The 16178-nt window shown below is 45.8% G+C and overlaps 5 protein-coding genes across 5 annotated transcripts; 2 read left to right on the forward strand and 3 right to left on the reverse strand.

The window, feature by feature from the left end:
- Positions 1-2032: 2032 nt before the first annotated feature.
- K441DRAFT_601899 (uncharacterized protein) lies at positions 2033-6568 on the reverse strand (the record flags this gene model as incomplete). The annotated part of the gene is made up of 5 exons (XM_067645244.1): positions 2033-2532; positions 2587-3074; positions 3138-4023; positions 4086-5513; positions 5659-6568. The coding sequence occupies 5 exons, from the start codon at positions 6566-6568 to the stop codon at positions 2033-2035; spliced, it is 4212 nt and encodes a 1403-aa protein (XP_067509380.1).
- Positions 6569-6742: 174 nt separating this feature from the next.
- Positions 6743-7474, forward strand: K441DRAFT_162607 (uncharacterized protein). Its single transcript, XM_067640264.1, has one exon. It carries the CDS (start codon positions 6918-6920, stop codon positions 7341-7343), a length of 426 nt encoding a protein of 141 aa, XP_067509381.1. The 5' UTR covers positions 6743-6917; the 3' UTR covers positions 7344-7474.
- A 105-nt stretch (positions 7475-7579) lies between these two features.
- On the forward strand, positions 7580-9572 carry K441DRAFT_692649 (uncharacterized protein). The gene is made up of 4 exons (XM_067652586.1): positions 7580-7984; positions 8042-8170; positions 8226-8650; positions 8710-9572. The coding sequence occupies exons 1-4, from the start codon at positions 7759-7761 to the stop codon at positions 9196-9198; spliced, it is 1269 nt and encodes a 422-aa protein (XP_067509382.1). The 5' UTR covers positions 7580-7758; the 3' UTR covers positions 9199-9572.
- Positions 9573-10195: 623 nt separating this feature from the next.
- Positions 10196-10405, reverse strand: K441DRAFT_537301 (uncharacterized protein; the record flags this gene model as incomplete). Its single annotated transcript, XM_067642471.1, has 1 exon — positions 10196-10405. A coding segment is annotated over one exon (210 nt), but the record flags the coding sequence as incomplete, so codon positions are not given.
- Positions 10406-10834: 429 nt separating this feature from the next.
- Positions 10835-11020, reverse strand: K441DRAFT_536459 (uncharacterized protein; the record flags this gene model as incomplete). The annotated part of the gene is made up of 1 exon (XM_067642416.1): positions 10835-11020. A coding segment is annotated over one exon (186 nt), but the record flags the coding sequence as incomplete, so codon positions are not given.
- Positions 11021-16178: the final 5158 nt, after the last annotated feature.

Below are 16178 nucleotides of genomic sequence, written 5' to 3' on the forward strand. Positions count from 1 at the left end.
GGTGCCCTTCGCACAGGCCGACAACCCAGTCATGAGCGTCATGGGCTTCTTGGCGACCCTCGCCGAGCCTAGCGTTACGGCCGCCGCGGCGGGCAAGAGCGTCGACGAGCTGCGCCGCACGCTGCTCGAGAAACTCGAGAAGGCGCCCACGGCCGCCGAGGCCGGCAAGGGCAAGGAAAAGGCCGCCTCCGAAGTCAAGAACGAAGACGCCATGGACGTCGACCCCACCACCGCCGCCACCACCAGCTCCCCGCAGCCCACCTCGGCCAACATGGTCGCCACGACCACTTCCGCCTCCGCCTCCGCCTGCGCTTCCCCGCCAAACCAAGGCAACCCCCTCGCTACGATCCCGCTCGCCCTCTCCGCCGCCCGCGCCTCCGCCCTCGCCTCGCACGAGGAGCGCCACATCACGCGCCTCGTCTCCGGCGCCGTGAACCTGCAGCTCCAAAAACTCTCGCTCAAACTCACCCAGTTCAACGAGCTCGAGACCCTCCTCTCGGCCGAGCGCCGCGATCTCGAGCGCCGCCGGCAGCAACTGTTCCTGGATCGGCTGGCGTTCCAGAAACGGGTGCGTGGGCTGGAGGATGCGGCGAGGAGGGTTGGAGCGGAGATCGGGGTTGGAGGGGGGATAGGGGTTGAGGAGGCGGTTAGGGTGCTTGAGGAGGCGGTGAGGGGGTTTGGGGTGGGCAAGGGGGAGGAGAAGATGGGGGTTAAGAGGGTGGGTGGTGATGGAGCAGAGTCAGGGCCGGTGGAGGGGGAGGCGGAGGGGTTTGGGCGGTTGGAGATTTAAGGGGTGAGGCAGGTTGAGAGGCGGAGGGTGGAGGGTGGAGGATGGAGGCTAGAGTGTGAGCTTTAGTCTCTGGTTTCTGGTCGTCTGTCGTCTGTCTATCTGGTCTTCAGGTTTGCCCGAACGATGATAGTGTGAGGTGTGAGGTGTGGGGGTGTGGATGATGGAGATGGTCACCTTTCCCTCTTGGATATCAGGCGTGTTTTTTTAGGGTGTGCCCAAGGGCGCGGTCATCGGGGTTCCGGGGTTCTCGGCTCATGGAATTATCGTCGTTCTCTCTTTTCCCGTCTTCCTCCCCATATTTTCCCTTTTTACTTGTTGCGCGGTCCGATGCAGAGCGGAACTGTCCGAGCCCATGGTTGCTGTATACTAGTTTGCGCGGAAAGGGTGGAGGAAACATGGATGCATGGCTTTTTTTCGCGATTCAGACTAGATAGATGTAAGGAAAATGGATTCTTTTTAGCTGTGTCATGTCCGTGTGCTGGTGCTTGGCTGCGCCCGGGTGTGATATCGCGTCGGGTCTTGCGGCTGTTGTTTGGTGCGTATCCTGGAGGCGGGAGCTAGCATGCGGTGGCATGGGGTCGTGTTAGGTGATGTGAAGACTGCCTAGGCTGGGATTACGCTTCTTGGGAGGTTGCATTTTTTGGTGTAAGACCAAGGGGGTAGGGTTGAATTCTTGAATAGCATGGCAGAGGCATCCTTGAGCCAAGGATGATAGTGGAGGTGCTGAACCGTTGTGAACGTTGAAATCATCGTCGATCGGCATCCCAAGTTTTTAGCCGGCAGGTTATCGGTGAAGTGAAAGTAAGCTTTATAGTTATGCTGATCAATTGGTGGGTTTGACAAGGGATGGAATGAGGGAACGTTCATGTGAAAGCGTCGTCCGGGATATCCGGGAGGGCAGGCATGGGAACGCAATAGTACTGTATTACTAGCATCAGCGGGTCGATACTTGCAGATAAGGGTTGCTCTTTTACCTTAGCTCCTTGCGCTGCCCTTGAAAAACTTACGATCATGCAAGGATACCATAAATTATTATTTATTCGCGTTTGTCAGGTTACCGCTGTAGACATCTACGTAATGAGAGAAAGTTATTGGATATGGACAGGGAAAATAAGGCGATTTCCGCCCGTCTATGTATACAGCGAGAGAACCTCCAATTATCGAGCCAGGCGAAAATTAAACAACAGGTCCAACCCCGGTTCTGGCGCTAATGGTCTGACTTATCCGCCCTTTGGTAATGAATTAGAGTATGGATTCCAAAACACCTCTCAACCACTGCATCACACATGAGATCATATGTTCGTCTGCTTCGTCTTCGTCCGTAAAACCGTTGGAATGAGCAGCCTGAGGTAAGACCTCCTGGAATAATTCCTTGAACATTTCTGGTACTTCATCATCTGTACCTTCAGAAACAAGTTGGCGCAAGGAGCTCTTTTGGGAACCATATCCTTCCAATAATGAGGCCAGCACATCTCCATTAATGTGGTAAGCTGTGGACTGCCCATAAGCTCTTGGGTCTGGTTCTGGATCCACATCTCTACGGGTTATGTAGCTTTTCTCCCCCTTCTCTTCACGGAAATCAGGTTTAGGCTTAAGGCTTTCTTTAGCACGTAGCAGGTTTTCAAGGAATTTGAGGAAGCGCCATGCCGGCTCGTCTAGAATACTGAAGGCGAAGAGGGTACCATCGGTTGCGGTACCAATGATGTCGTCTATAAGGACACCGGGAACAGATCGGCTGGAAGCTAGTTTAGAAGACATAGATGTTTCGCCGTTTGTAAAATGAGAATGACTACTACGTCCGGTTGTTGATGTATTGGTAGAAGGTGGGTTGGTGCTACGCCAGGGTGGTCTGATAGTGCCGCGGCGGAGACGTGTCACAGAACGTGGAAGAGACGCTTCGAAGACAGTTGGAGCAGCAGATCGAAGTGTACGATTAACAGGTTGGACGAGGCCAGTTAAGGAAGAGTATTTATCGGATATGAGAACCAACGTGCGGTATTTAGGGGTAGTACTTTTTGAGGTTGATTTCGGTGAGGAGACTTCTTGATTTGGCTTTTTACTAACCTGGCCTTCGGCAAGAGGAATTGGAACAATAAGGTGATGAAGAGAAACCCTGGATCTACCATCGCTAAACAGGGTATCCAGAAAAGGGTGTCCAGATGTTGTAGTTTTCAACTCAAAAGCGAGTAGCGAGTCCTGAGAGGTTGACACGTAAATCAAAGGAGGAGAAGTTGTGATTTGAATGCCAGCTGAGGTTAATTTCTGCTTGCAGAGCGGAACTAATCTAGTGCTTAAAAATATTAGTGATCATCTGCTGCACATATCCTGAAGATGGTATGAGGCTCACTTTTTCTCCTCCACGGAGAATTCGTCAATATGGAGAGAATCACCAGACGTAAAGATTAGGCGATTTTCCTTGTATGTGGATATGGCGTATACAGGTCGGTCCAAGTTCCTGATTTTGGCTGGGTAGAATGATACTTTCCCATTTCCCTCAACATGCGTCCGAAGGAACAGCATGCGACCTTTCTGGCTATCTCCGTCAGGATATCCTGTTCCTACTACGAGGAATCCGTACTTTTTACCCGTCCCATCGTCGTATGTCCAATCCAGAAGAGCGTATGCCCTCTCGTGAGGCCACAACACGCATTCGCCTGCGATAAGTTTGTCGTGAGTGTTCCCTTCAACAGGCCTCTCGTGTTCATCTTCGGCTTGGCCCAGACCTCCAGAATATTTCTCCTCAAGACGAAGTAGTTGGACCACGGATCGGACAGTGCGACGTCCCATTCTGCTGCGCGCCTTTGGGGTTCTTTCCTTTATTTTTGTTGTTGCAACAACCATCATGCGTAAACGTTCTGAATACATAAGCCTATATGGGGTGTATCTTAGATTGAGCCGACGTGGTACTGATTTGATCTCATCATCAAGCTGCGCAACGAGGAGTTTAGATCCAGAAATGGCTATGAGATAGCTAGCCAATTCGCTGCTGCTATATCCCTCAGACGGAATGAGAACGAATGCTGAAATGGCCGACTGTTGATATCCGGGTTGATTACGATCAGTAAACCATACGCTATCTATTTGAAGATCTGAAGCTCGGTCTCCAGGGAAATTTAAGCGACATAAGTCCGAGCCGCATATAACAAATGCGGTTGATCCTTCAATATCACTCTGTATAACTCGAGCGGATGTATTTCCCATGTTGGTGATATTTTTGAAGCTAAGCGAAATTACTATAATCTTAATTAGATTTGGGCCGTACAGCAAAAAGTACATTAAAAAGGTATGAACCTACAGGGTTCGAGTGTCTCTTCGCCTCGGCTGCGTAAATCAAAGCTGTAGAGGCTGCCGTCACGCATGCCACAGACAAGCACGTGTGCGCCATCTGCGGACTTGGAAGTGAGTAGAGCTACGTTCTCGCACACAATAGGAGAACCTCGAAGAGCGTCACCATCTACCCGCTCTTCTACCACTAGCGTGAGGCCATGCCCATCTATCCGAAACAGGAGCAAGAAGGCATTTGTGGTTCCGACGAATGCATGCGGTATTCCGTCTATGTCGACAATAGATAAACACGTTGGGTCGGCTGGCAAAGAATGAGTGGCCTTATTTTCGAGTGAAGCCTTGCCTTCAAGGTTGACAATTTGCCCAAGCTCAAGTCGGGTCTCGGTATCATGTCGAATGGCCGTGACGACAAGAGGAAACTGGGAGTGTACTGCTGCTGCAAGAGCGGTTGTGTCGGGCGGAAATTCGACAGTATCATCGCGGAGTAATACACCATCAGCACTGGAAGAATTGAGTAGGTATATGGCTTTCTGGGTGACCTGGACAGCCCAGTATGACCCAATGGAGCTGGCGGCAAGTGTTTCTTCGCCGAGTTGAATGCCGCACTGTTCGCCAAAATCATCAGTGATTTCCAAAGATGGAATAGAGAGATGAAATAAATAGCTGCCCAATGGAAAAGACAGCAGAAAAAAAGTGCCGTCATGAGCGGCGTCGTAAAGAGTCCACATTGCTGTGACGCCAGAGAAATCCGGGCTGTCGATTGCTGCGCCAACCAGCGCATTGAGTCCCCATCTAAGTTCAGAAACCGCACCATATGGAGACCGTCCAGTGGTAGCAAATAACGCTTCTCGCTGTCTGTCATAACCTGTTTGGACGCCTGGCAGCCTGGAGACCATCGTGTCGGTGATGGGTGCCCAGTTTGGTAGTGATTCAAGATACTCGAGCTCCATGGTTTCTGCACGTGAACGCTTGCGGGAGTCGTTCTCCCACGCCCCGATCTTGATGAGTTCCCCGTAACTCATGTTCCCTGCGGCAATCAAGACGTCTGGGTTTCGAAGCGAAAAGAAATTGCGTCCAACGTCAAGACTCGCAAATGCAGAGTCTACCGTACACCCAAACTGTCCCGCACTCGTGGCTGTCGCATGGGTTTCGGGATTAACTTGAACATAGTGAACAATACCATCTTCTCTGATGATGTAGAAATTCTCATCCAGTTTGCCCTGAGCTTCCCAGTTACGGGCCATTCTCGCCCAATGGGTCCAAAGAGGCTTCCTCTTTGAACTACCTGGGTACCGCGGATACTCCTCGTTGATAGGAACTGGATCTCTTTTAGCGGTCCCTGAAAGAATATTTTGATATAGTGAAATGCACTGTCGGGCCACTAGTAAGAAACCGGGAGACTGCTGAAGTGGAATAATAAATAAGGGGGTTCTTTCTTCTGTAATCACGTGTTAGTAATGCTATAGTATGCGCGGGTGACTATCATTGAGAAGGCTGGCTGGTTTCTACTCTCTGATGCTTCACAAGAAATATCTTTCTTTCCGTTGAGACATCGAGACGTGAGCCGGGTGATGAATACCCACCTTTCTCTAACGGCTGTCTCTCCGCTCTTATCGCGACCGACCCTAGACCCTTGGATGAATCCCAGTCATAACACGACATCCTTGTCCGTCCTCCCTTGGAAAAAACAATCAGGAGTATGACATGGTGGTCGTCGCTCAGTGCTGAAGAAAGAAACTCAATTTTCAGAATGACGCCATCAACCTTGTAAGCTCGCTCTTCGATGATAGGATCACGCAGTTGGAATGCACTTTCTTCCTTCCAGGTGGCCATACTCTTGGTAGAATACAGAAGGAAGGTTCCTTCGCAGGCAGCAACCGCAATGGCCCGAGACTTAGGGTCGACGGCTAGGTGTTTGCCGGGCTGCTCAAGAAATGAAGTTCCGGCAGGCAGCGGTACGGTGCATTGAGAAAACGTGACCTTCCCAGTCTGGTGTTGCTCAGCAAACAAGAACATCATAGCTCTGGACTCGAGTGTGAGCACAAGAACCTGTGGAGGAATGATGTCTGGAGAATCGAGATCCATTGCAGTGTCCGTTTCTTCCACCTTGATTCGCGAGTCCAGCATGGGCTTTCGAGGTTCTCCAAAGACTCGGGCAGCCCTGATACGACAACCGAAGTCGGCTTTAGTAGCCACATGGTTGAGGTGGCCATCTGCTCGAATTTCTTTAATATGAACAAAATCCTCACCGATAAAGACGACGTCATTCTTGCTCTTCTCTCGAATTCTAGCAGGGATGATCCAGTCAATCATGGGACTCTGCAGTACAGTTCGCGATAGGACTCCCAACACCACCTTCTCTTCTGGCATACTAATCTCTGGCTTTTTCTTTTTTGCTTCGGACTGTTGGCGATTTCTCGCTAGAATTTGATGAATGTCAACACTTCTCGTAGTCCACTCCCCATTAACGAGGACGCCAGTCTGAATAGACATGCTGAAAATATCTGCAAGGCTGTCAGGAAAGCTGTCGACCAGCTAGAGGTCAAGAAAGGTCAAATAAAGCACTTGAGAGCGACTCTTGAGTTGTTGTGTTACAATGCGGAGTTTTCTGCTCGTGCCCTCTAGTGAGCGAGCTGAAGGGGAAGGGAAACCAAACGAGAACTAGGCGCCTGCTCTTGGTCTGATTGGGGCAAAATTCTGCGAGGCCCCGATTGTGGAACCGAATCTGACACGGAAAATTACGATTTTAGTTGAGAAAGAAGTAGAGATGATATGCTAGGAGAGGCGCTGGGAGGCAAGCTGGCAGTCTTAATGCTAGAACGGCGGAGGCCTGGAAACCTGGATGGTTGATGTGATGGGTTGTGGGAGTTCTTGCGGCATTGTGGTGACTACGGCTCCAGCCTTGCTCAGGGCGGCGGCAAGTGCGGCGGAGCGAAATGCAGTTTGGTGGAGGGGCAGGGGATCTGATCAGTGTGGTCTGCAGACCGCAAGAGGTCCTATTAAGCCTCTCGCGCCAGCGGTCTCGACGACCGCATTAAGAGTGCCAGATGCAGCTGTCTTGAACGGTAGGCGGTCTGCAGCAAATCACGGCTGGCGGCGATCAGATCGTACACGTACGAGTGGTGAGGTGATCGTGCGAGATAATGTAGCGGCAGAAGAGAGATATGACCTTCGACTGCGAGGGCAACAGACTCCCGGTTCGAGGCGGTTGCCCAAGTACCCGACGGTGCAACGGTGCAGACGGAATTGGGGTATTACCAGCATCTGACACCGCAATTGTAACATGACAACCTTCTCACGCAAGCCGTCTCTAACGCGGTCGGGCAATGGGCATCCATGCAGAGCTGCTCAGGGGCCCGCGAAGTGCCTATCAGCTCAGATGCTGAGGGGCAGCCTTCGAGTGGCGCTGGGCCGGGCTGTTTGGAGCCATGACAGCCACAATCGCGCGCTTGTGCGCTTCCATTTTCTACTGTAGCGCCCCAGGCGAACGACGTGGGACGCCGTGGGACGCCGTGGGACGCCGTGGGAGCAACAACACGTCCACGAAGCTCCCAAGCGAACAACGAAGGCCCCAAACCCATCAATCTCCCTCTCATGCCCGTGCCCGCACCCAGCTCCAGCTCCCGCTCGCGTGGATTGCTTCGCGAGACTGAACTCTTGCTCGACGATGGAGTAGAAGCCTCATGGATCGTTCGCAGAGCTCTCCAGAAACCCCCCACCCTGCAGCTGATGGCACTGGCGACGAGAAGTCCACCACAGCTGCGTCTCCTTCGCCACCCTTGTCAGCTGCCGCAGCGAGCAAGGTGACGCAAATCATGCAGGCATGCAGGAACGACGACCTAGACGCTCTTATTGCCCTTGCAGCTAGCAGCAATGGACTTGTGGAAGACAAGCTGCGGCGTACAGCTTGTATGGCATCTAGTACATAACCTCAATTACCGTATACTAACTTACCATCATCTGCAGGGCCAATTTTATTAGGATCAAGCAATGCTCCATCAGGTACTAAGGTTCCTTGGACCTCTCTGCCTCCTCATCGGGACGAGGAGCAAGTCAAGCTCGACGTCAACCGGTCCTTTGTCTATTATCCGAATAGTAAAGCCACTCGCCCTTCCCACGAATTCCCCGCGGCTAATAGCATGCTCTGCAGATCAGTCCGATAAGCAGCTCGAATGGCGGAAGCAAGAGCTCTCAGATGTCATCACTGAAGTTCTCAGAAGATACCCAGCTTTGTGCTACTTTCAAGGCTATCATGATATTGTGCAGGTCATACTTCTCGTGTTGGGATCAGATCAAGCCCCATCAACGGTGACACGTCTTTCACTCCTGCGAATACGCGATTTCATGCTACCATCTCTAGATGCTGCGATTTCACATCTCCACCTCCTACCTGCAATCCTGGACACTGTGGATCCAATTGTGCGCAGGCATCTTTCACAGACTCAGCCCTTCTTCGCCTTGGCAGCAACCTTGACACTCTATGCGCATGATATACAGGAGTATGGCGATATTGCACGGCTGTTCGACTTCTTCCTGGCCAGAGAAGCGGTCATACCCGTGTACTTCTTCGCTGTGGTGAGTAGACTGATCTGTTTACCCAGAATGACGCCCTGAAACGTATGCTAATTGTCTAGATCGTTCTCGCACGCAAGGACGAGCTTCTCGAAATCCCCCCCGACGAACCAGAGATGCTGCACTCGATCCTCTCGAAGCTTCCCAAGCCCCTCGACCTCGAGCTACTTATCACAAAAACCGTTACACTATTCGACAACCATCCTCCCGAGTCCCTTCCTTATCGCGCTTGGCGTCAGATCTCCTCTCACAGCGTCCTCAAAACGACTCGAAACCCGTCTGATGTTGCGAGACAAACTATCCAGGATGGAGAGACATTCCTCAACAAGCAAGATGCGGAGATGCGGAGAACAAAAGCAATCCAGAAAATTGTCAGAGGAGTCAAGCGACAGATATGGCTATACAGGCGGCCAGCCGGTGCTCTTGGTCTTGCTGTGGCCATAGGAGTTGTCGCTTGGTGGATGGGAAGGTCTAGAAGTGTGAATATGCGAAACGCCAGCGCTGGCTCGTTGAGCGAATCGATCCGGAGAATCATGGAGTTCTTTGTTTAGACGTCGGCAGTAAGAACTGTAAAGTGACAAAAAAGTGTAAGGGAGTACTGGTGGGAAGGTTTTAAAAGAGTATGGCGCATTGCTTGTTGGCGTTGAAAATGGAAATGGGGACACTGATAGAGATGGGCCCGTCAGCTTCTGGGTCAGCTTTTATTTGTGCCCAAGTGTACTCTTTACCTGTTTCTATCACGCAGCAAACCGGGATACAGCGCATTTTTTCAATCTGCCACATTGCCGTCCTGCAGCTCATATTTCCAGGTCTTAGATTGTTTCTTACAGTTCATAAATTCTCTGTTATTACGAATACACGTTAGATATCTCTAAAATCCCGTATCTCATCCACAATATACATCGCCTATCTGGTAATAACGCCGCTTTTATCGATTACATCAAGAAACTCTGAGGTGATTGCAACGTTTTATTTGGTGAGTGTTTATTCCTTGATTGTAAGGTATTGCTTTTTTTTTAAATTGACAATACGGCTTCAAACCCCACAACCCTGGACGAGTTGATCAATGTTCTTCATAACCAGCATCAGGAGAAGGCAAATCCCGGCCGACCAACGTCGATCCAGGACAATTTAGGAAGACTTACACGATGCTCAACGAATATTTCACGGTCGATGATAATTATACACTCCCTGCCTAAATAGGCTTAGATTATTCCTGTTTAGGTTAAAACGTCACTTACAGTAGTATCTTAACTTAGCATTATTCTTACTACTATTCTTACTACCTGTAATACTACCTGCCTGCTTCTAAGTTAGTTAATAATAATATAATAGCCTAAAAGACACTAAGTTAATTTAGATACTACTGTGAGGGGACAGGCGCTTAGCCTTACAAGGTATCCGACCTTCGCTATACAGTAAAACCTCGCTATACCGTTCAGCTCGGGAGTAGGGGGGTTAAACGTTATGCCGTATGGAAACGTTATATTGCGAGCTCACTTATTAATCGCTGCAAGGGGCTAAATTAACTCTTCTCTCTATCCATAACTACTTAAAGAAGCTCGTGATAGTTGTCTGCTTTACTCGCGCAACTCGACGGCCTCGAATTACTCTCTCTGCCTTTATAAGAACCGTAATTAGAGTCTTATTACCCTCCTCTTGCTGCCCCTTATAGAGCTTAAGGCGCTCTAGTGTATCTAAAGCCTTATTAAGCTTAATAACTTGTGGCTTAACCTTATTATCGCTTTTTTTGTTATCTGGCGCATTATATAAAGCTATAATTGAGGCCTTAATTGCTTCCTATGACGAGGAGGCCTTAGGCTCTGTTAAAGCGTCCTCCTTATCTAGATTAATGAAGTTACTAATAGCCATTAATTAACTAATTTGCCCTGCCTGGCCAAGCCGCTGTAAATACGCCTCAAATTCGGCCTTAAGCTGAGGCTTGCTGTACCCGCTTGGCGTACTTTAGGGGCCCTCGCGAGGTCCAAAGATTGTTAAATGTGTAAAGCAATTTATTACGGTTTAAGGGCTAATTTTATGCCATACTGCAATGGCCCATTAAACGGCCCTAAGTACGTTTATTATCTTAAGGGGGTTCCTATCTTACTCTACCTGATCTACCATATAGGACAGCTAGTAGCGGCGGTAATAGGCTTTAAAGGTTTAAATTATACCCTAATCTAGAGGCTAATAGAGAGAGGTAACGTTTTTAGGCAGGAATTTAACCCTAGTATTAAGCAAGCTAGCGTGCTCTAATATTATAAGCATACCCCTAGTATGGCTAAGAGTGGAATTAATAAGTAGGAGGACCTTTCTACTGCCCATTAAGCCGTTAAACCACTTAATATAATTAAGGAATATTAACCCCGTTATCTATACCTTTTTATTAAACCTCTAGGCAAAGTTAAGGCCCCTTAGGTTGCTACACTACGTCCTAAAATATTAAGGATTTTTCGCTCTTTTAATAATCTATAGGGGTATAATATGGCTGCCGTCTGCGTTGCTGTAGTAAACGGTTATAATACGCTCCTTCTGCTTTTTAGTGCCTAATTACCCTATAGTTGCAAGTCCTATATCCGGCGTGGCCTTATAGAAAAGCCCTGCCTTATCTATATTATAAACGTCTTAATTTGGGTACGCATCTACAATAACCCTAAGCTCCTATATGCGCTCCTTAGCGCCTTCTATATTTACTAACCTAGCCTCGCCGTATAGCTTTTATCTTAATATTTAATTCCTCTTTTTAAAGTTATTAACCCAACCACTTAAGAAGTTAGGCTGTTGTTAACCCTAATAATACGCTATTATATTCCAAAGCTTTATTGCTATAGCCTATATAAGGTCGCCGGTAATAAGTATATTAGCGGCCTATATCCGCTATTACTATTTAAATAGTACTTCTTTAAGCTTAGGGTTGTTAGGAGCTCTATACCTCTTAAAGCCCTTCTAGCCGCGTTAAAGGATAAGTAAATTAAGGTACTTATATTTAGGCTTTAAGGAGTCTAATATAATAGACTGTTAAATAGGGCGTTAAAATTAATCTATAAAAAAGCGAGCAGCGTCTCTCTAAGGTTTTTTAGGGTTCTTACGGCAGTATACCCGGATTTGCTACCTCTTATACTCTAAAACACTATAGCGGCGAAGGCGCTTAAGGTCCTTAGACTTCGCCATTATATAGGTAGGGCAAGAGGGGTATTAAATTAATGAATATTGATGAATATTAATGGCAGTAGTGCTGGTTTATAGGCTTAAGAGTAAGGGGTTAATATATGGCGCTAAATTGCGCCCGGTAGAGATAGAATTTAAACCACCCCTATAATAATCTATAGATATATATTTACCAGTTAGTTAAACTATAGATTAATAAAGCAGATATATACAGTTAACCTCTATTAAGAATTAAGTAATTCCGTTAAAGAATGGTTGTTCCTAATCCTCCGGGGCAATTAACCTCCTATTAGGCGCAGCTCTAAAAATAGGGTTTCCAACACTATAATAGCTCGCGCTATACCGGTTTTATATAAGAGAGCTTTAAACGTAATAGCGTATTAAATTTAAACGTAAAGCCTTATACGCCTTATAGTAAAATCAACTATTCCTAGCTATTAACCGGTATACTGTAGATAAACGGTGTACCAAGATAACGTTAAAGCGCGGCTTTACTGTAATTAAGCTTAAATAATTAAAGGCTTTGCCTTTCTTGCGGGTGTACAGCTCTTTTAGCAAGCGCACAGTATCTACGCTGGATGGTGCACTTGACCAGCGATTACCGAAATTGCTGTGTTGCATGCACATATATACAGGGGAGGGGACACCGAAGGTCGGATACCCTGTCCCTCAAGGTAGCGAATTCTCCGGATGTAAGCAAATACTTAGCATATCTCAACACCACCTATTTTACAGCCAAATAGGATATTTTATTTATTTATTTACATCTAATATTTTGTCGCACGGCCTTCTGTACGCTTTATACACTTATATAGCCTTACTAGATAGTTATCGATTATTTTATTAATTTTCTTAGGCTTTAATTCACGCCACACCTAATAGAACCTTTTAACGCCAGCCTACCTAGTTACAACTCTTCTTTAATAGAACTTCTCCCTTAATAGCTTTACCTAAGTCTCTATTATAGAGAAATCTGGCAAGGTTAGAGGCCCTTTAATATAATCTATACCGTATTTATCTATCCAATTAAGCACCTTTCTAAAGACGTAAGCAGAGTCTTAGTCCTGCTATAGGATAAGCTCTCTTCCTAGGATCTCCTTTTACAACTTAGGAAGAATCTTAGAGATGCACGTCTCTAAGTTCATCTTGCTATTAGAGTTGCCTACGTTGTACTTAATTACCTATACAAAATCGTAGCCTAGGACGTAGAAGATATAGAACTTCTGCCACTTCCCTGGGTCTAGGTACATATCCTTATTATACTAAATATTTAAGGGCTTTCACCTCTCCTTCTTATCAGGCCTCCTTTTTACTTTACGTACGTATTTAGAACTAGTAGCCTAATAGATCTTATCGCTGTTAGCGACTTAGTCAATCGAGGCGCGAGCACGGTATGTGTGACGAACTCGGTCATCGAGGCACTGAATAGCAACAAAGGCGTATAGGCTTGTACGATTGTATTGGTCCTATACAAGAATATCAAACTAAAGAGAAGACGAAGGTCGTGGAACGGACACGTCTATGTACACGCGCCAAGGCGTAAGCGAACCCCTGACTAGGTGACGCGTATCAGCGCCGTAACAGTATGAGAGACGCGCAAGCCTATACGATTGGATTATCTATAAACGAGAATCTAAAGCTAGGGAAAGGAAAGGAGAAAAAGAGTAGCGTCACTTAATGTTTTATAAGATCTTCGCGTCATATAACCGTAATATGCGGCAATCTATAGCAACTTACTAGTGCGAAGTTCTGCTAAGTTCTATTAACTAAGTTTTGCTATTTTCTGCTAACTAAGTTCTACCATTTTCTGCTAGTGCTGTAACATTACCCCCCCCCTTAGTAAAGCCTGCCCTTAGGCTTTATATATCCGTATTACTCTTATAGGGCGTTCCTATCTTTATATTCTTCTAGTAGCCTATTATCTTTACTATACTAGCACTCTATTTACTCGTTTAGGTACTTTAGGGGTCCTAGTTTATTAGGGTAACAGCTATAGAATTTTTAAAGCTTATAGGGACTACTGATAAAGTTCTATATAGGGTATTAAGTAGGATCTAGGTTATAGCCTTTCTAACTAACACAGTATTTTAACATTCTCCTTACTAATTTATAGGCTAGTATTTCTTTAATTTCCTATTTATCGTTACTATTAATTTAAATTGGTAAGGGGGGTTTATTCTTTTATCTAGGTAATAAGTTGTCCACGGCTTTATATAGCTTATTTAGCGAGAAAATAGGGTAAACCTTTATTAAATCCGGGAGCTTTACCTTATATAAGTTACCCCTCTTCTTAAGGACCTTATACGGTCCTACTATTTAATAGTTTAGCTTATAGCCAGGTTGTTCTATCTTTTAGTTCTTTATTATAACCTAGACTATATTACCTATAGTAAAGTTAGGCTCACACCTATACTTATTTATCCACTATTCTATTAATTTTTAGGCCTTTTCTAAATTTATATAGGCTACTATCTAGGCTTCTTCTAAGCGCTTAGCGTATTGCTAGGTTTCCTTATAAGATAGTTTTTCGTATATAGTTTAGGGTTCTTCTAGTCTTTTCTAGTTAAAGCTAGTATAGGGTAAGTAGCCCATTTCTAGTTAAATAGGGGTAAATCTAGTGTAGTTATAGGGTAAAGTCGCCTAGGTATAGTCTATAAAGGGTAGCAGTTTAGCCTAGTTATTTTAGAAGTAGTTAATAAAGGGCCAGAGCCTCTAATCTAGGTATTAGTTTACAATCTCTATCTAACTATCTATTTGGGGGTAATATACTATAAAAAGCTTTAGCTTAATACCTAGAATTTAGGTAAACTCGTTCTAAAAGACTAATATAAACTATAGCCTATAATTAGAGATAATAGTATTTAGTAGTCTATAAATTTAGTAGACGTAATAGATATATAGTTAGGCCGCCTCTTTAGTATTAATATTTTTATAATAGGGAATTAAAAACAGGCGCTTACTAAAGCGGTTAACTAAAATTATAACTATATTGTATCCGTTACGGTCTAAAGGCAGTTTATAAAAATCTATAGAGATATACTATTAAGGGCGTTCTAGTATTAGAAGGGGTTTTAATAATCCTAGGGTTTTATCTTATAGAATTATAAACCTATAGCAACTATTATAGTTCTATACGTAACGGTTAATATCTATAGCTATTTTAGGCCAGTAGTAACAGTTACTAATAATTTTATATATTAGGAAAAATTTTTTGGGGCACGTTATTATAAGCGAAAATCGGGGTCTACAAAACCTGCGTAAGTCGCAATTTTGGCAATTTACGGCGATTTGCAGCGATTTACTATAAATACATAGGCTACTTATACAAATCGCCGCAAATTACTAAACCCTAATTTTCGGCTGCAATAAAAATACTATAAAAGCTCTATATAAAGCTCTGCACGAAGCTCTATATAGGGCTCTATACAGAGCTTTATATAAGGCTCTATATAAAGCTCTATATAAAGCTCTGTACGAAGCTCTATACAAAGCTCTATATAAAGCTCTATACGAAGCTCTGTATAAAGCTCTATATAAAGCTCTATATAAAGCTTTACACGAAGCTCTGTATAAAGCTCTATACGAAGCTTTATACAAAGCTCTGCATAAAGCTTTATATAAAGCTCTGTATAAAGCTCTACACGAAGCTCTATATAAAGCTTTGTATAAGGCTCTATATAAAGCTCTATATAAAGCTCTATACAAAGCTCTACGTATAGAGGCTTTATATAAGGCTTTACGCGAAGCTCTACGTACAGAGGCTCTACGCGAAGCTCTACATCGGGTCCCCACTATATTCCTAATAGCCTCTACACATACCTTTGCCAAGTATACCCCCTATATACACCTAGGTAGCCACCTCATTTTTTACCCTTCCTTATATCCTCCCTACCTAGGAAGACACCAAAACGACAGCCAGTAGACGACCGTCGCCAAAGCCAGATGACCGTCGCCAGAGCTAGACAACCGTCAGAGCTAGACGACCGTCGTCAGAGCTAGACAACCGTCGTTAGAGCTAGACGACCGTCGCCGGAGCTAGATGACCGTCGCCAGAGCTAGACAACCGTCGTCAGCCAGATAACCGTCGCTAGAGCTAGACGACCGTCGCTGTCACTAGATGACCGTCAGAGCTAGACGACCGTCGTCATCGCCAGACGACCGTCGCTAGAGCCACACGACCGCTGCTAGAGCTATATAACAACCGTTTAAACAACCAGCTAGCGAACACAATAAACGATTTAATCGATCGATCGAATTAAGGTAATATAGACAGGTAGGCACAGATAGGTAGGTATAGACGGGTAGGTATAGATAGACAGACAGATAGATAAATAGATAGATAGATAGATAGATAGACAGACAG

The sequence above is a fragment of the Cenococcum geophilum genome (genome assembly GCF_001692895.1).
Source record: "Cenococcum geophilum 1.58 unplaced genomic scaffold K441scaffold_3, whole genome shotgun sequence".
Classification (NCBI taxonomy): domain Eukaryota; kingdom Fungi; phylum Ascomycota; class Dothideomycetes; order Gloniales; family Gloniaceae; genus Cenococcum; species Cenococcum geophilum.

Bases quoted from the DNA above. Each gene is read 5' to 3' on its own strand.
- K441DRAFT_162607 (XM_067640264.1), top strand. From the start codon at position 6,918: ATGGTTGATGTGATGGGTTGTGGGAGTTCTTGCGGCATTGTGGTGACT.
- K441DRAFT_692649 (XM_067652586.1), top strand. From the start codon at position 7,759: ATGGATCGTTCGCAGAGCTCTCCAGAAACCCCCCACCCTGCAGCTGAT. The intron at 7,985-8,041 runs GTATGGCATCTA...CATCATCTGCAG, and splicing joins CAAGCTGCGGCGTACAGCTT to GGCCAATTTTATTAGGATCA. The intron at 8,651-8,709 runs GTGAGTAGACTG...CTAATTGTCTAG, and splicing joins CCGTGTACTTCTTCGCTGTG to ATCGTTCTCGCACGCAAGGA.